General features: G+C 39.5%; 1 protein-coding gene across 1 annotated transcript in view; it reads left to right on the top strand.

The window, feature by feature from the left end:
• UST (uronyl 2-sulfotransferase) overlaps nt 1–20720 on the top strand; it is a 263471-nt gene that overhangs the window by 199459 nt on the left and 43292 nt on the right. Inside the window, exons 6-7 of the mRNA XM_081036357.1 lie at nt 12280–12377; nt 14574–14731. Coding sequence (XP_080892483.1) covers nt 12280–12377; nt 14574–14731 — 256 coding nt within the window. The remainder of the gene's footprint in view (nt 1–12279; nt 12378–14573; nt 14732–20720) is intronic.

Here is a 20720-nt window from a genome sequence, read left to right as displayed (position 1 = left end):
TGTATATGTAGAAATTGTTAGAGTGATATGAATTTTTTCATTATTTATAGAGCCTTGGTCTGATCCGTGGGCAGATAATAAATTTTGAAAGGGAAGAGACTATCAGTAAGAGAAAGAAAAAGGTCACAAAAGAAAAGCTATTGTAACACAACACTTAAAGGATATGAAATTGGGTTTATATCAGTTGTATCCTTAAACACAGCTGTATATAATAAAAATATGAGAGAATATCCTGTAAAGAAGCTGTGAGAGATATCCCAATAACCAGCATAATAAAGGGGTTTGATATTGTAGCTTTCCACCCCGACCCTTACATTCTATGTACTTGTATTTCATTCCAAAGCAGAAAGAATCCAAGAAACAGCCAATGACAGGGTCAGAAATGATGTCTCTAGACAAACTTCAGATGGAAAATTATGAAGGTGGAAGTCTGAGGCTACGTGAAGGCCTCCTACCCCTGATAAACAGTCCAAGAAGCCTTAAAGCAGGGAGAAAAAGAAACTATGAATGAATGAATGAACGAACGAACGAACGAACGAACGAACGAACAAACTAACCTACATTTAAAAAGGCCCAGGGAAAAAGAAGGCAAAAAAAATAAGGCATGTGGCTGGGGGCACAACCATACTCGTAGTATTCATTCTGGATTTTTGTTGTTTGCTTTTTAGTATACATTATGGAAAATTTCAAATATTCATAAAGGAGAGAATGGTGTAGTGAACCTCCATCAACCATGCAATTCTTAGTCACTCATGATAACAAGGTATTAAGAAACTGAAATTCCTGGTTAATCTAAAATAATCATTCTGTTTAGTTTTGACTTCTCTTTGTTAAATCTATTGTGGATCCTTTATGACCTCCTGAGCTGGGACTATGGGGCCACAGAGAAGAGAGGCTGTGGGCCTAAAAAAATCCACAAACATGCTGTTTATACCCTGGATAACCAGAAGTTTAAAGTGTGATTTTTGTGGTTTTGGCCTCTTATGCCAAAACAATTAGGCTATTGGATGTAAAAGAAAGAAAAAGGAACTCTGGACCTCTTTAGCTGAGAAGGCAAAATCATCAACATTCTATGAGGCTAAGCAGTTTCTGTGGTTTTTAGAAACTTGTGTGGCCCAAAGGGGTCATAAATAATTTTTATGGTATAATACCCTTAAAGGACATATTTGGTTTCCCAGGAATTCCTGCCATTCTTACACTCACAAAGGTTCATGTTGGTCGAGAAAATCTGTTTGAGCCTGAATTTTCTAATGCTCAGTACTGCCTCCAGGAAATACTAGACAGTGTTGAGACTCGACCTACCACTGGGGCTTCTTTAAATGGTGAAATGAACAAATTTGAGGTAATGATTCATTTCTCTCCACTTCATAATTCAACTTTTACATAAAATTTGCACTGGTCTTTCCGATCTCTGTTTTACCAGAGTCTTTTCCTTCTGGTGTTACATAGAAAGCTGTCAAAAGTTAAAAATGCATTTCCATGGTTATATTAAGATCTGGAATGGTAAAATTGTAGACCCCATAGGAGCCACTGACCATCCATTCAAATGATCGCACTGTCACCCCCAACAGAAAGCCAACAGAATGGTGACCTGTTTATTTTCTATGTGACTAGGTAGGCAGGAGGGGGTTAGGCTTCTCCATAAATCTAACCTCCTGCTTATTTTGAGACGTTGACCAGCATCTCAATATTAGTCATAGTAGAAAGAGAGATAGTCCCACTGCCTGTATGCTTCCAAATATTTCAGCATATCCCCCTCTGTGAAGGCTACTGCATCCATGCACTGGGCAGATTAACAAAAACAGCACTTGCCAAGCTCACCACAGAGCTGCTAATAGCAGAGATCAAGCCACATGGCTCTTTCTGATCCTTGGAGACTGGAATGACAAAAATCCCAACGTCATTTCTCTAAGTGGAGCCCACATTTGGAATATACCTTTTCTAGCAGGAAGTAGGTTATAGGTCATTTAATGACATTTCAGTCATGCAGATGTCTACTAAAAAAAAAGTATCCATAATGATGTATCTTTATCTACAATATCATTTAAGTACTTTTTGTATAAAATGTATCAATACCTTGCATTTTGGGTTTCCCTCTGCTGGTAAATTTTTTATAATGTTGTTTATTGCAAAACAGTATCGTCTTCTGAAAGCTTTTATCAGATTCCCATGGTGATGTGCTAGACATAGGCAAAGCACAATTCAAATTAAAATTTCATCATTTTCAAAGGCTACTTTTATGAGCTATAAGAGAGTACCTTCCTGGTCCTGGGTGGGTACCATAATATCGAGAGGAGGCATGAAGGTATTTTGCAGAAGTTTGGAGTCTATATACCCTATTTCCCCGAGAATAAGACCTAGCCGGACTATCAGCTCTAATGCGTCTTTTGGAGCAAAAATTAATATAAGACGGTCTTATATTAAACACGGTAACACTCATAAAGAATACGTAGAGCAAAGATTATGCCATTTTTGTATTCATGGCATACTTCAAATATTGGAGATATTGGCAACGCACTTGAAGTGATTAATGGATTCAAAGAAATTCTAATAAAGTCACTACTACAATATATAAATGTCTTGCAAGGTTTGTAAGAATATTCAGGAAACACTGTTTGATGTCCAGCTTAAACCATGCATTGGCCCTGTGTTCTCTGACACACTCGTGAAACAAAAATTATCATATCTCAATAAACATGTGATCTTCCTTTGCTGAGGACTTGACATTTTACCTAGCCTCTTTCAAGAGTCTCACTTAGCAAGATGTATTTTTCATACTCATGTTCCACACCTCTGCACTCAGTATTTCTTCTGATAGACCTCCCTATAAGAAAAAGCATGAATAGCCCGTACAGGACCCCCAATCAAAATAGTGTAGTGATTTCACACCCCTTGGCCCCAAACACATAGCAATGATGGACAGAATATTAGAAAAGGAAAGCCAAAGGATTTACCATGTTAAAAAATAAGATCATCTCCATACCTGGAACAATACCATAGTGATGAGCAGTGGTAAAGTCGCAAGCCAGCTGGGCTCTGGTTCAAAATCGGGCAGTGGCAGCCAGGATTTGGGCTCCGGCAAGGTAAAAGGGACTGAAAGTGCTCTCTATCAATGTGAAGACCAGAGTCAGTCTCAGTGCTTTAAGGGCCTTGGGTGGGGAGCCACAATTCCCCTCCCCCTAAAGCAAAGGAAGCTAAACAAAATGACTGCTGACATGTCACTGGAAATTATGGTTTTATAAGAGTCCATGGACCTAGACAGATGGAAAAAGAAAGCTACAGCCTCACAAATAGGAAATGAATTAAATCTTACTGCTTAGTAATCAGATCTGTAATGTTCCCATTGTTTCCATAGGATGAGAACTGCAAATCAGACCTGGTTCTGGATGAACTGCCACAAGTCCAGATGGTAGTAACTAGGGAAAGACAGAGATAGGGAGTGGGGGGGGGAGATACAAGGAAAGGAGGAAGGGAGAAGAAAGAAAGAGAGCAAGAGAGAGTGAGAATGAATCTCCCACTCAGAATGAACCTACTGGCCAAACATTCTAAGCACATGAAAAAAAATCTAATACCAAGAAAGACAGGCAAAAAAAAATCTACTATTGGAACATGAATCCATTCCAGATGGCTTTAAGGAACAATCTGACAAAGATTTTAAAATAAGTATGGCTCGGATGTTGAAAAGATAATAAATAACTTCCATTAAAAAATAGCAGGAAATTATAAAACAAACAACAACACACAAAAAAGATGAAACAAGAACATGAGGATATTGAAAAGAATTAATTATAAAACTTAAAAACAAAAAAAATGTGGTCATTGAAATAAAAATTTAAGAAATGGAATTAACTCTAAATTGAATAGAGTTAAAGACAAAATTTATGAATTAGAAGTAGTCATGGAACTGACCAAAAATTCAATTCAGATAGATAAATATAGATAGATGATAGATTGGATAGATAGATTAGATAGATAGATAGATAGATAGATAGATAGATAGATAGATAGATAGATGATAGATAGATAGATAGATAGATTAATGATAGATAATGATAGATAAGTAGATAGATAGGTAGGTAGATAGGTGATAGATAGACAGACAGACAGATGATAGATAGACAGACAGACAGATAGAGTGAGTGAGCAGTTAAGGAAGATGAAAAAGGGATTGTAAAATTCCAATAGTCATTCAGTAGGAGTTCCAGAAAGAGAATGGTGAACTGGTCTATTAAAGGATAGACTACTCTAAAATTAGAGATGTGATACTTTATATAAAGTGTACCATGAGTAATAAACAAAGTTAAATTTACACCCAAATACTTTAGAGTGAAACTGCAGCATATCGAGGAAAAAGAAGAAAAGCAGATGACCAAAGAAGGAACCATAATTAGGCTGATAGCAGACTTCTCATCAGCAACAATAGAAACCAGATGACAGTAGAATAATATCTTCAAAGTGCTGAGGGAAAATAATTGTCAACCTAGGATTTTATATCCAGCTAAACAATCATTGTATAGACTTTTTCAGACATAGAAAGATAAAGTTAACTGCTTACTGACTTCACTAAAAACACTATTAAAAGATGGATTATAATAAGTAGGGAAGGTGTAGAACACACAAAGCAACAGCCATGATTAAGATACATTGGTAAAAATGAGTTAAATATTGAGTTATAAAAGTTTTTTTATGTTAAAAAAGGGTTAAAATCAGACAACATTGATAAGATGGGATAGGTGATGTTTAATGGCTAAAAGTGCTAAGATCCTTACAGATTTGGGAAGGAATATAGAAATACCAAATTACTTTAGGCTTTATTAGAAAAAAAAGTCAATTTTGAATGTTAAAAATTTTTAAGTAACTCTTCCATCTGAGCATCTATTTATTGATTTTGTAAAATTCTGTACCCCTCCTTAGGACCTCTCAAGTAATGAGAGTATTTAAGCTGCACTGGTATTTTTTAAGCTGTCAGACCATATATTTGTGGGGGTCGGGGGAGTCATAGAATGTTCAAAAATGTAAGGGTAATCATAAAAATAATAGAAATGTAATTTTTAGATTCTAAAGCAGTAGATGAAAGGCACAGGGTATTTTTGAAAACTTTATTAAACCAGCAGAGGACATGAAAAGAGAAAAAAGAAGCAGAGAAAAAGAATAACAAACAGAAAATACAAAGTAAGACACAGAAATAAATTAGATATATCAACAATCACAGTTGAGGTAAATCATTAAATTTATCTATTTTAAATGGAGGGGTTACCTGTTGAAAATAGAGACGTTGGAAATAATGGGATGGAGAAAGTATTTTTAAATACTAAAGGAAAGTGTATAACATTATATAAGACAACTTTTAATATAAGGCAAAAGCATTAATAAAAAGGGACGCCACATACAAATAAAGGGAACTAGCTACCAAGAAGATATTCTTTATAAATGTTAGTAAAATTGCATGTTATGAACTAGAAATAAAAAAGACAGACACAATTATTTGTCAGCTACCTGGGGACCAGGGTGCTTAACACGATACCTTATGTACAGTAGATGCCTTAATTCATAATATAACTAAAGAATCTTGATATTGGTTTGTTGAAGATTTCTGCTTGAATTGTTTAAACTCAATGAGCAACTGATTTTGAACCACCTCAAATTAAGAACCTCTGAAATAAAATTATATTAAACCATGTTATGACATCATAGACCTAAAATATATAAGAAAATTCTAGGTGGAAATTTAAAGTTAGAATCCCAGGTAAATGATAGCCCTACTCAACATCTTTTTCCTCAGTATTCCTTCAACTAATCACTGAATTTAGTCCTCAGTAATATATGGTTCTATAAAATATATGCCCAAAACATTTTGTCAAGATAGACTTTCATAAAATGTCCCACTTGTATAAAACTTAAAGTAGCCAATTGTTTCTTAAGTAACTCCTACTAGGGCTAACCTCTGCTTAGAGACATTCTTTGTACTAATGTTTCAGACATCATATGTCAAAGGAAGGAAAATGATGATTAGCAAAAAAAAAACCCTATAATTATGGGAACTAGTGACTGATAGCATATTCTACTTTTACTTTTGAAAATGTTTGTACACATACAGTACCAGGTTGGGCCCAGTGTTTTTACACTGTAGACATTTATCTGCTTAGTAAAATAACCATACAATCTGGCAACATTCTGCATATTTGGCAGCCCTTCCTGCCCTGGAGCCTGGAACAGCATTGGACTCAGCAGGTCTGGCTTTCAGAAAGTTCAGAGAGTTGAATTTGGGAAGCCAACCCAGCACCCCACCTTCAAGCAGTGTACCTTCCTGAAGGCCAGGTTGATATCCCAACGTTTTATAAGCCCAGAGAGCCTCTATTCATTCACAATGGATAATGAAAACTAAAATAACTAAGGAGTTCACACTATAGATCAAAATTACAATACATTAAATTTCTTTTTAAATAAAAGATGTCATGGAGTTTAAAAGATATTTTTGACAGAATATAGATGCTACAGAGCACTTCACACTATTTTACACATGAGAAACCTACTCCTCCCCTAGTTAACATAGGTGTGGTAGCCCCCTTTTTCCTTAAAGGGTAAGGTAGGGGGAAGACTGGAACTCTCAACATCCTGGACTCCTAGGAAGGAGAGGAAAACTATTTTATCATATTTTTGGTTTTGTCCAGAAGGTGCTCTTTAATCGTAGGACCAAGCATTCATGACCTAGTTAGTGAGATCAGACTTCCTGGGTCCTACAATCAGAACCACCTGCCTTTAATGGGGGGGAGGGGAACAAGTGTGATGAGGTGGGAGGCAGGACCCTCATGTCCACATTGGAGCATGATCAGTCCAGCAAGCAGAACATAAATGGCAGTGGGCAGTTGAAGTGCACATGATGATATGCCAATGGGATCCCAAGAGAGGCCCAGACTCCAGGAATAGACAATATTAAAAGCTTACACTCATAACAGAGCCTGGTGACACACCTGACATTCAGAAGCAAGACACTATGCCCTAAGAAAAGCACGTCAGAGCACCCGCTTCTAGAATCTAGAAGAAGTGGGGATACTAAGGAGGCGACTAAGACAGAGGCTCGGACACAGGCAGTGAACCTGGCTTCAGTTACCGGAAGCAGATTACTGAGTGGACCTGTGCCTTGGAAACACGGAACAAGTACAGTGGTCAGATGGTGCCCAGGATAGGATCATGGTAGCTATTCCAATATCTTGAGCCTCTGTGTGCTGGCCTGAAACAATGATTATCAGATTTAGAACTTTTTTATCAAATGAAATCTGATGCAAAACCCAACAAACCTAGGCAAAGCACAGCTCTTCTGGCTTCGGAAGTGCTGGGTGTCCTGGAGCTCTGTCCATCTGGCACTCCCTCCCCCACCATGGACCTTGTGTCTACCTCGACTTTCCATTTTACTGGAGCCCCTTAAATCCATCCTTGCTGGGCCCAGAATTGGCCATAGGATTGCAGAGGGTTGATGATGCAAGATTGTGAAATGAATGGAAATATACTGGGGACTTATGTTATTTTACTAAATGAACAAAATTTAGGGACTATGTCAACTTGGTGAGAGGTGGGGGGATTTTTTTCCTAAACGGGGACTATGGATGCTGAGGATGTCACAAACCGCACTGTGTAGGCTGTAGGTACTTGGTCTACTCCAAAGGCACACGATAGTCACCTTGCACTTGGCTGGGAGAGCCTCAATTTTTCTCCATCGTCTGGAGCCATCCTTTCTCTACATGTGGACTGGAGTGTGCTCGCACTCATCCATTCAGGAATGGCTCCAAAACCTAGGCCTGCTATTGGATCCAGGGGAGGAGGCCGAAAGAAATTCCAGGCAAGGGAACAAATGAGCAAAGGTAGGGAATTACCTAATGGCACAGTGTTGATGGCTCATGAAAAGTGACCATCTTCTCAAAATTGCCAGAGGTTCTTCTTTACAATGTAGATTCCTAGTCTTGTCCAGATAAATCTACTATATCAAACACTCTGGAAGTAGGGCCAGGGAATTAGCATTTTTAATAAGTGCTTTTAATACATGCATTTTTAATAACTGATCATTATTCCCATTGCAGTGTCAATAAGATTCCTTCAAAGTTTTTGAACAGGAGAGTGATATGGATGAATTTACATTTCAGCTAAGTTACTGGGGCAACTACTTAGAAAATGCATTCTGGCAGAAGAGATGGAAGGAAGAGATACTAGCTGGAGAGGAACTGAACAGGGGCTGTGGTGTGGAATGGGTAGGAGAATGCAGGTTTGGAAACCATCTGGGGCTCAAGTTACAGAAGGGGGCAACTGAGCATGGAGGGTGAGGGTGAAAGAGGAATCAGGAATGACCCCACGGGTCTGGCTGTAGTGCCCAGGTTTCTTTTGACCCAGTGGGCCCTTTGGCATTTAAAAGGTGAGTGTGGTTCATCACAATCCATTCTATGAAAATGTTGCAGGAGCAAATCAATAGAAGATGATTTTGCTATAAAATCAAAATGGAAGAAGACAGACCCACAAAGAAAACCTAAAGGATGTCAGTCCACCTTTAAAACTAGTCGTTTGGAATAAATTTCAACAAAAATGGTCTATTTTTTTTTTTGTAGTTTTGGTGATTAAAAGGATTCTCTTAGCTATAGAGACTATCTCATTTCCCTGATAATGTGAGAATGCAAGTAGAGTGGGGTCTGGTGTTTAGACTTAATCTAGAAGAGGGCCAGCCTTAGGCAGGGGAGAGCACTACAGGGTGCCTGTGGTACATGCCACCATCCAGGGACCAGATGAACGAATCAGAGATCAAGGGCAGGCACATGGGTCAGCTGGGCTAAAGTCATCCACCGTAAGGATGGCCTTAGAACAAGGCTGAAAATAAATAGTAAAGTTTTCACTTAAAGCAACCTTATCCTAGAAGCACTGCTTCGAAAGAAGAAAGTGAAGTTGTACAACCATTTAAAAATATATATGTGTGTACTAAGAGAACTTCAGTGTGAAAAGGTGATTGTAAAATAACACAGAATAGCGAAGCCTTATGCCAAAGATAAAAAAACAACTAAACACTGTAGGAAATTGAATACAGCAACCAGACGGTTAGAGTAGGACACTGTAGGAGCAGCTGTGTTGTCCCATTGAGTTTCCCAGGACACTGAAAGGTCACTCACCAGAAGTCTCAGTTCCAGTGAGACTGGACTGTATGAGTGGCCAGAAACAGTTTCCTGAGGCCCCTTGTCCTTGAGCGGCTGGAAAGCAGCGACTCTGTTCCCTGAGGCTAAGTGAGTGGCAGACAAATGCGTGCGTCTTCACAGCTTCCACTTGATCTTACACCTGAATCATCTTTTATTTATGTCCTCCTACAGCATTTCCATAAGATGGTTGACGCCGACACCATTCGTCAGCCTAATGGGCTCAAATGGAGCTCTCTGAAATCCCCAGGGACAGGCCTCAATCTAAGAAAAGAATTGTTAGCGGCACTTCTTAAACTAGGAATTTATGTCTTCCCATAAGTTGACCTTGTGAGGTTACTTGTGAATTCCAACAGGGAACTGGCTTTCTTAGGCCCCTCCACTCCTCAGCCCTCCCCACCTCCCACCCCAACCAGTGGCTGCCCTCTGCCAGCTCCTGTGAGCTCCAGGCCAGAATCTCTGGGGACAGAATCATAGCTGTGTCTTGGTTTCTGCCTTCTGCCATTTGTTCATTCATTCATTGAATATATGCCTGCTTTTTCCAAGCAGGGAGCTAAGTGCTGGAGACCCAGTGAACAGACATGCTCCTGGACTTGCCACCTAAACAAATACTAATGACCCAAGTTGTTCTTAGAAGGCAACTAAAGTGAACTCTGGAGAAGCGTGAGTGCTGGCAGAGTCTCTGTGGGAGCGTTTGGTGGGCTTTGTTGTCCCGTCTCTCCTGTTAATACAGGTCTCTAGGGGACTCACTTTGTATAGGACAGATTTCTGAACACCCCTACTCCGCCATCATTTTACTCCATCCTTTGGTGTGAAAGCTCGACCTCAGGGGACAGACACTCTGCTCTGACCGCATCTGCCCTGGCCAGAGTTCCCGTGTGCTCTGCTCCTCACCCAGCTCCTGGCTCCCTCCTCATCCTGCAGCCCTCTGACCTAACACTCAGAACCCTGGGGAAGCCAACTGCCAGAGGACCCCGAGAGTGTGAGGCAGGAAGGGAGGTCATCCTGATGGCAAAGGCCGGTCACCCTCCCACACAAGCTTTGGTTTGTTTTACAACATGTAAATCTCCTTATAGTTTTCTGATGCTGACAGTAAAATACATACATTATAATAAAAGCTAACATTTCAAAATGAGTAAAGTAAAAGTTCAGTGTATCACCATCTATTTTTACATCTACTACCATAAATAAACAGTTTGGTGTTCATCTTCTAGATATGTTTGTATTTATATAAACATACATGTTTATTTTTACATTGTCTGACATGTTTATATTGTCCTGTAATTGACTTTCTTTCATTTGAAAATTCATCACAGGCACTTTTCATGATAGTACACTTAGATCCTCCTTACATTCCCAGGTGCCCATATTCCACTAGAGGAACGTACCACAGCTTCTCTGTGAAATCAGTCTCCTGTTAATGAACATTTAAGTTCTGCCATGTTTTGTTGCAATAACTCTTTTAGCGATGAATAATCTTCATACATACATATCTCTGTGTCAAATTCTTCTTAGAACGGTATGTTGGGTCCAACATCATGCATTTTTAATGGGTTTCTATACAAATGAGGCAATATGCATCCAGTAGAAACCATATTTTGAATTTTGATCTTTTCCTAGGCTAGTGATACACAGCAGTATCCTCTTTCAATGAGGCTGGGCAGAGACAGCGATACAATTTTATCCAACTGTAGAGAATGTAAGTGTTCTGAGTACATTTAAGGTTGACTAGGCAAAGCTTTGATATCTGGATGGTTAGGTGTATTACATGCATTTTCTCTCTTTTTCTCTCTTTTGTATTATATGCATTTTCAATCTAATGATATTTTCAACTTACGATGGGTTTACCCAAACGTAAGTGGAGGAGTATCTATATATTCCAATCTGGGAACTGTGCACCTCTATTTCTCACAGTTGACTCAAGTGCTTACAGTGTTTTAGACTCAAGTGCTTAGAGTGTTTTTGTTGCTGAATCTGTTTTTTCCACTTGAATTTGTTATTGTAATTGTATCATTTAGTTAACTGTTTTATAAGCCAAAGAAGCATGAGGGGAGAAAGATAGGGTTGTTTTTTTTTTAAGTTTAAGTTGTATTTTTCTTATGCCCAACTTGAACAAAAAATTGTTAATAACCAGCTGCCCCAATCATATCAGATACAGGGACTGCAACTATTCATAAACTCCATCAACCATGTAACCACATTTGTGAGTTACATCCAGTCTCCATCTGCCTTGCCAGTATTGTCTCTCTGGGAAAACATCCCATCACTGTTAGGTTTGTTGGTAAATTGGGTTATCTTTTCTCCTTAGAAATACCTAAGAACCAGGCATTTCTTATCCAGGGTATCAGTGTGACCTGCCTTGATAGAAGCTGATGTTTAGCCTTTCAATTCCCCCCAGCAAGCCATGGTCAGCTCTTGTAATGCTCACAGAGATGCCATGTTCAACCTCATAGAAGAGAAATAGAAAATGTGGACATCACAACTGTTGCCCTCGAAAGTGAGAGGTCTATATGCAAGCATCCTGTCACTTCCTAACCTAATATAACATTAGAAATGATTTTACATACATAAAATATATGTAAACCCTTTATGTGACTATTGTGGGCACTTAATAATTATTTGTTGGATGTATGGATACACCGAGAAACACATTTCTACACGTTGATGTATGGGGATCTCTGATTAAGTAGGAATGAATTAAGAATCAAGTCACACAGAATTCATTCAACAAGTATTTGTTAAGTGCCAACTGTATACTTACCAGTTGGCTGTTAACTGCTAGGGCCACAACACATCTCAGTGAGTATAACTGCTCTCGAGACAATTGTGATCTTTCTAGCTTAAGACTTTGGGCCCCTGGGAAACACAGAAATTCAGTTTCCTCAACAAGAATAAGCACTCTCTGAAATGCTTTGACCATCTGTGTACCTGTCCAGTGGAATAGGATGGTGTGAGGCGAAGAGAAAGTGTTCTCATGAAATCTATGAGTTCTCTCGACATCTCCTCAGGCTTGCTCGTGTAATTTAAGCATCAACGTTATTTACACTGTGTGGCATTTGACAAGGCACTACAGAGTCTACAGAACATCTCACTGCTGTGTTTTGTCTTCTAGGATATCAATGAGTGCATCCTTGAAAACTATCCTGAGTGTTCCAACCCCAGGTTATTTTACATCATTCCGTATTTTTGTGGACAGCATCCCAGATGCAGGTAAAGACTAAAAGCTCGTGGCACATTCATGGGGAAAACAATGGCAGAAAACCCACCCACTGCACTCTGCAGGAATCGTTTCTATCCCTCATCTCTCAACCTTCTAGAATTCCATTAATATACACTGTTAATTTTTGAAGATTGAAGTTTGAGACTCTGAACTCTTATAAATAAGGCAATTAACAAATCAAGGCATGACAGAGGCCTTGGGATCAGCTCATAAAGTCGTTGTAAGTAGAATGCCAGCCAAACTCTTGTACTTAACAGACAGTTGTCACTATACAGCCATGACATAGTAACAACCGGGCGTGAACTCCAGCCTGCTTCTCCATAGTGACTGCACCTCATCAACAACTGTCCTTACCTGAGTGGCATGTCTAACCAGGTCTGAAACACTGGACTCTCACACCCCAAATTCGATAGTATCTCTCTCCTGAGACATACTTAGTAGAAAGAGAGGAAAGTACTTCTAGTGATCGTCGCTCAGCCTTACTAGGATGCAAGACTTTTAGGGAGTGAGTTACACAGATCATAAGGGCCCTCAGCATGTGCTCGGACCACTTCCTGCAACAGCATTCCTGCGGTACTCGTTAGGAAGCCATACCTAATCCCTGTGCGGGCAGAGAGGCACAGGCCTGAACCACCTACAGGTAATTCTGGTCCAGCTACAGTTGAAATTCATTGTACTAGACAAATGTGTAGTCTGGAGAAGAAATGGTAGTAACAATGAGCGTTATCTTTGCTTTGTGGAAAATAAACCCCCTTACCAGGAGTGACATTTTTCCCCAGAGGAAACACTGATGTCTAGTCATTGCTGACAACAGATGCCTCTAAGAGAATCTGGGGACTTGGAGTCAGGACACAAGGGGCATTTTACTTTGTGCTATTTTGTATTCTGATTTTTATGGTTTTTAAACTTTTTAACCATTGCATGTGTTATTTTAAAATAATAAGAATAAGAATAAATTATCAGAAAAGAAAAAGAGGAAGGTCAGTGTGTTCCTGCAGAGACCAAGGGGAGATAACCGTTTCCACACTACAGCTCCTTCACTGTCCTTTTTGCTGACATGGTGATGACTGTTTAATTATCATGTGTATTGTTGTTACTGCTATTGTGTAGAGTTTACCATAACACAAGAGTTTGTTTGTGGTCAGAATTCTGGGCCTAGAATGTCCGTTTTCTGCTTCATTCTAAACTTCCTGAGTTCATGAGGCCTCCCCGCCATCCTCACCCTCATAATAAATGCCACCTGGTTCGAGGTCAGTGCTTCAGATTTGGGGCTAGATGACTCACTGTCTGTCACAATAAAGATATTTATTCCAAGAAACATGATTCTAATTCCCTCAAGTATTTTTTTAATTATCTATTTCCTAATCTTGAGGAGAGTACTTACGATGTCTTATCTTGCTTGGCTCACACAAGATTATTTTCAAAACTCTCTCAAAATGTCACTTGGTTCTACCTTGACAACAATTATTTGAGGTAGGTAACGGTTATTATTACAACTTTTCCAAAGAGAATCCTGGCTTGCCCAAATGTCCCCAGAAGGTAAATGCCAGCCAGCCTGGAGCCCAGCTCCTGGGATTCCCATCTTTTCTCACTCACATAAGTGTTGTCCACTCAGAGATCTGCCCTACAAATGAGATTAGGTTGTTTCTCTTCTGTAATTAAAAATAAATAAATAAATAACATTTTTATTAAACTCTTTTTAAAAATAAGATGATTAGCCGTCATGACCCAACACCTATTTTGAGTTCTATAGAAATACTTTGTCAGTAAGTATCATATGTCAAAACTTCTAATTTTATTTAATTGGTTCTGTTTGGTCCTCCTATTAAAAAGCCATTCTAATCACCCCTTGATCAATGTTTATTAGGACTAGGACGTAACTGCCTGTTCCTGGATCCTTCTTCCAACAAACGTTTAGGCTGGGCTCACTAAGTTCAAGGTCCTGAGCTAGGCATCACACACAGGTGAAAGTGATGGAGATGAGAAGGTGTGGACGACAAGGGTACCAGCCTGAAGGACCAGGGGAGGCTGCTGAGGTGGCTACATTGGGGCTGGTCTTTGCAGGAAATGGGATTTGGACTTATGCAATGGAGGTGGATGGGTAAAAGAGATAAACTTTCAGCATGTTGTTGGTGCATTCTGAAAATGAATCTTGGACTTAAAAAATGACTTTTATATCTATAAAGGGAGCCTGGTGAGTGGGCCCTTGAAAGAGCAAAACTGAACGTGAATGAAAACTTCCTGCTTGTGGGGATTCTTGAAGAGTTGGAAGATGTGCTGCTTTTACTGGAAAGATTTTTACCTCATTACTTCAAGGGTGTGCTCAATATCTACAAAGACCCAGGTAACTTTATTTGTAAGCAAGCTATCCTCTGTTTCGAGCGTTACCTTGAAAAGGACTCAGGAAATCAAGGAATGAAATCATCTCTTATGGTAGTGAAGGAAAAGTCACCCTGGCTTGCAGAGCAAAGTTAGAACAGTAAGCTACAAATGACAGAACCTTGAGCTTCAGGTCCAAACATAAACTCACCAAGTTTTAAAGGCTTGATGGTTCCATTTCTGCCTGTAGAAAGTGAAGTTGCACCATTTCCACCAGCCTTGTCCTGAGCGGGTTGTCAGGGTGAACTAAGGAATTGGCTTGTGTGTATCTGGAGCCTGTTGATGGAAACGTGTGCGAGTGTCAAGGAGCCATCATGTAATGAAGTGTCTCTTGGCCCTGCATCCATTTGACAAAAGCACACTGGCAAACAAAATCCTGGCAAACAGAATAGACAGAGCACCAAATGGAAAATACAGTTATGATTTTTGTCTGATAAATGGAGTGGTTTTCAAATAGCAGCAAGAGAGAGAATGCAGCAGGGCAATGACAAGGGTTGCCCATAGTATCGCTGCAAATATAATTACTTTCAGAAATCATCATTTATTTTTCTCATTACTATCTAATCCTGAGAGAAAGACAAACAGCACTGTTTGTTTCTTTCCTATCTTCTTTAATCTACTGCTTCTACAACAAGCCTTGCATATTTATTCACCAATTTGTTTATTGTTTTGTTTTGTTGACCTGAAATGGGAGGCAGAATTCTTTATTTCTGCCTCCGGGAAATAAAGAGTGACTGAAAGGTTCCCCAAATGCAGCCTGCTGCCTCACTTTCCACAGCCAGGCAGGGACCTCACACCACACCTGCATCTCTGGCAGGTACCTATGCCCAGGTAAACTAGTCTTTGCCTAGAGGAGCCCTGGATCCTGTTTTATAAGGTGGCTCTGCCACCCCAGTGATTTGCTGGAGGAAGATGGCTGGCTGCCTTAGTCTCCCAACTCACTCACTCAGAGATAAGTCCCAGTGTACCTACCCTCAGGGACGTCACTGCGAACCTCACCGTGTGCCTGCAGGTGTGTCTCCTCAGCAGCAAATGTGGTTTGAATAACCAGAAGCATAATAAACCCAAATAATTGGTTTTTAGAGCTAGGTCTTCCTTTGCCCTTTCAACAGCAGGCACTTTAAAGAATTTAAGGTGCCCTGCTGTGACCAATTTTTAGTTCTATAAGACAAGATAAACCGTGTTTGTGCAAAGAGGGGTCTTATCCTAAAGTAGATTCCTTTGATGAAAAGCTTCATATTATTCATTGTTATTTTTCCTCTTTGGCTTTATCTTGCTGTAGTGTGTGTGTGTGTGTGTGTGTGTTAACACAGTATGAGATAAAAGGCTGACTGGATCCTGGGGACACACAGTTGTCAAAAAAGATGAACATGGTCTTGCCTCAGCATTTGGGAAGAGTATGGGTGAGGCTACATCACACACATCATCCGTCCTGGGACCTGGAACCAACTCTGTTCCAGATCCCAGGAAGCCACAGCCTAAGAACTTAGATGAGGACATTTTTATCTTTGTTCTTCTTAAATACCAATGAACCACAAACAAAAAGCTTACCCCAAAGAGCCCATTTACCTGCTGTTGTCAGGTTATATCATCCTGACTTCCCAACTGTTTTCTTCATTTAAATACGTGACTCCTCAAATTGTGGGCCTTGGTCCCATGACCTGTAGACACATTTATTGAAATAGAACATACTTCTGAAAATTGAGTTACTGTTAGCTCTTTCACCTTCAGCCACAATCTTTCCACCTAAACACTTTTTTCCCTTTGAGTTTGCCATAGCAGCATATTAATACTCTGTGGCTTCCTGCCTCCGAGAGACTATGGAATGTCTGATATGCCTGTGTAGTGGGATGAAAGGTTTCTATAAGCCCAGGGCCCACATGTGGCCAGTTCACACAGCCCAGCTGTCCTAGGGATTAAAATAGGAAAGTATACCTATACTGCCTTCGGCATCCGCTCTCTGTGTACCTGCCACCTGGCTGCCCCTCACCCCCCGAACAATGAAGTAGCGAAAGGGGTGATTCATGGCACAGTGGGGATCTTCAGGGCTCTGGCCCAGTGGGGCACTCAGCAACTGTTCTGAATTCAGTTCCTGAGTAGAACTGGTTGTTAAGTATTTTGAATATCACCCCAGTATGACTGTTCGGCTGCCACATGTCATGTACACAACAAAATGAACCTTTGAGTGATTCTTCAGTAACTTCTGCTGTGTTTTGGGATCTCTTGGGCATCTTCTTGAGCGATTCTTTTATGGTGACATTGAAGGCCAAGCAGCTCCACAGTTGGTCTGTCCTAAGGCGTCTCCACATCCCCAGAGGCATGGGACAGGAGATGGGCATCCCCTTCTGGCCAGCTGTGCACTATATTTTGGCCTCTGCAAAGACAAAGCATTTCTACTGTTTTCTTGTAGCCATAAACCAGCAAGTTGATGTCAAACAGATCAAAGGAAGAGCCACGGCGAGTCACTTGAGTCATTCACCCCAGAGCCTTCTCATCAGCACATTTTAGTTGAAATCCACAGATGTTGTCATGCTCAAATCATTGCTCTTGCCCTTTATAAAATAATTTTATAACTGAGTAGCCTCGAGGACAAAGGGAAGACAAACTGAAATCTAAGACACTGGGGAACCTAGTGACCCTTAAATCATCGTATATTAAACGTGGAGAGGGTGTAAGATGCAAACACTCCACTGGCCGTTTTGCCTTCGTGCTTGTCCTTTATCTAAAATAATGCAGGCATGTGCTGATTTTTAGTAACCCCTCCCAGCAACATGAAAAATATCTGTACCAATCTCATCACTGAGAAAAGGCACAAACAGCAATGACTATTTGGGGAGCTGGTGAAAATAGTAATGTCTGCCATTCAAATGGGTCATCACTTATTCTAAATTAGAATGATATTCATTAATTCTTTCCAATCAGCACTGCCAGATCCAATAACCCACCATTTAGAGAAGTTAATGACTTCTTCCGTAAATAACAGATTGACTGTTTGCCCCACACCATCCCATTTATTTCTTGTAGGAAAGTATACTGACAAGTAAATTGTCTCCTACCAAACATATTTGAGAAACTTAGTCTTTAGAATTTTTTTTAAAGTTAGGGTTATTTTATATTATTGTCTGTATTCTGTGGAGACCCAGTCAGCATAGCTCAGAAAAAGTTTATGATAGTGAGTACACAAAATGAAATAAAAATGAAAGTTTTAGCATGATGGAAAACCAAGAGAAGGCGTTCAGGTGTTTCTTACAAGCCAGGGAACAGTTGCTGATGCTGAGCCAAGTACCTTGGGGTGAGCACTCAATAAACACCATCCCACCTGGGTATGAGTCTGACTTAGGGAGAACCAAGACCCAAAGAGATTTACTGGGTAAGAGCGACCTCACTGGGTTAACCTATATAGTCTTATTTTTCATTGATTAATCTCAATTACACGTGCTCATGATTTACCTCTTAAAAAGGAGAAACTGAAGCCAGCCCAAAGAATTTGAGAGACTGATCCATAGTCATCCACCAAAATGTGAAAGCCAAGGACAGAACTCACATGTTTCTGAGCCATGAATGCTAATGTGTTCATGAATACCTTTCCTCCTTAGATCTTAAAAACTGACACACTGTGAGCTATCAGTATTTTTGTTAGTTATAATATCCTTCAGAGCTAAAATCACAGTGATGTTAAAGACCAAAATAAATAAGCCAATTAAACACAGGGAATATGTGAATATTTGTGATAGGAACAGTGCTTATATAAACGTCCCTCACATAAACTCTTGACTTGGCAAATATTAATAACTGAGCTGTTCTGGTTCAATAGCGCCACCTAGCATCCAGACATGGAACTATAGGATCTAATATTAATCCATTACCTTCCTCATTCCAGGGGATTTGTACTTTAAATACTTTCCGCCACTAGCCTTACATTAGTATTCATTTCAACCTCTTTTCATCACAAATGTAAGCACTGGAGCCGCAACAGGGATTTACTGGACTTCGGTGGGTTACCTTGAGAATCTGGCCACCAACTATTACAAAGGAAAAATGTGTAATTCCAAACAAATGACTAATTTTGAGGATTTAAGTTCATTCATAAATTGGATGCTTTGGTTTTAAAAAGTATTTTTAAATATTTTTTTATAAATGATGACAATGGAGGACAAATTTAAATATTAGCTTTTTACGAGGTATGAATGATACTTAGACTTTCCATGATGAGTATAATAGTATACTCTCTGAATTCATTTGCTTTACAGTATTTAAATCTGAAGGCATACACATAGAAAATAATAGCAAATATGTAGAAAAGAACTTTTAATATAGTATTCTGTAGAAAAAAATTCAAGTTCTCATCTATCAATAAAAATGTCAGACTGAGTTAAAACAAATACTAAATAATTAAAGCTTGGCCAATCAATCAAACAATTATGATTGTATCATAAAGAACAATCATTCTTTAAGGAAAGAACAGTGAGTTCTTTCAGTAAGAAAGAACAGTAAGAAGATATTTCTAGTCCTTTTTCTGCTACAGTTCTACCCATGCGACACTAGGCAAGTGCAGCTTTGGGTGGGTGATCTCTAAGGTCAGTATTATTATAATACTAAAGTATCATAGTATCATATAGAATGTTTTAAGGCTGCTCTTTCTACCTGTTGTTTTTAGCACAATTATAGAATGCTCCCCACCCCACCCATCAACCCCAAAAAACAATTATTTTAACAGTCCCTATTGCCTTAATAATTCTCAGGTTTCGATATGGAGGCTATCGCCACCTACAGGACACGACAGAATCCTGGATGGAGGGTTATTCACTCAGAATCCGTTCTTCCCTATTATTGGTCATGCTGCAGTGTTCAAGACAGGGATCCCAGCTCAAACTCTCTATTATGATGTCCATCCCTTTCCTCCATACCTTATATTTCTGTTGAGTAGACACGGTATCATAATGATTACAGCACAGGATCTTGAGTAGATAGCCTAGGTATTAAAGTCACTCCTCCACTTATCAACTGTATAACCAGAAGCACGGTATAACCCCTCTAAGCCTCAGTTTTTCCACCTGGATAAGATGCATAAATAATACTAACTACTTCACGGGGTTGTTGGGAGATGTCCCTGACCAAATCCATGTAAAACCCTTAGCCCAGAACTTACCATATGATAATGGTTTAATAATTAGCTATTGGCCTACCAACCACGTCACAGGAGAGAGACAGGGCTTGTGTCTGTGACAAAGTGACAAAGTAGGACTTCAGGCTCTCTTGTAATTACTTCTACAGCAGAGAGAGACAGAGAGAGAGAGAGAGAGAGAGACAGAGAGAGAGAGAGAGAGAGAGAGAGAGAGAGAGAGAGAGAGAGAAGAACCTTGACTTATTTCACCTACAGCTTACCTATGACTATGAAATCATGTGCCTTTCCGAAACAGTACTTCTGACTGAAGAGGAGGGGACAATTATATCAATTATGTTCTGGCTAATAACCTGTCTCTGAAACAATCATGGGGAATAAGTTTGCTGGAACTATTACTACAGTGACACACTAAGGGGCTTGAAAAACACACATCATTCAAGTCACTGTTGTTTTTTTTAATCATCTTTTTTTTTGCCTGAACTCTTACCAAAAATATCAGGAGTGAAGATTTCAATTTTAAATGAACCCTACTGTTGAGATGTGATTGTGCTGAATGTTGAATTTTTCAGACTATTATACTCCATGTCATTTAATAGACATAGGACGGGTGTACAAATATTTAATAGAGGTTTTATTTTAAGTAAGTCCCTAAGTTTCAGTTCTTGAAAAAAACTTTAGTTTGTTTTCCAAGTGCAGAATTACATACTTCAGAACGCTGTCAATGAATTAAACTTTGTCCAGCAGGTGGCGGTATGTCTCCATTTTCTCAAGGAAGTGCACCTCGGTGCCTCATACAATTTGCATCTGCAGACAGGAGTTTGCCTAAGGC

The sequence above is a fragment of the Rhinolophus hipposideros genome, assembly GCF_964194185.1.
Source record: "Rhinolophus hipposideros genome assembly, chromosome: 3".
NCBI classification, from domain to species: domain Eukaryota; kingdom Metazoa; phylum Chordata; class Mammalia; order Chiroptera; family Rhinolophidae; genus Rhinolophus; species Rhinolophus hipposideros.
The sequence above is the reverse complement of the archived record's forward strand: the minus strand, read 5'-3'. Positions and strand labels throughout refer to the sequence as shown.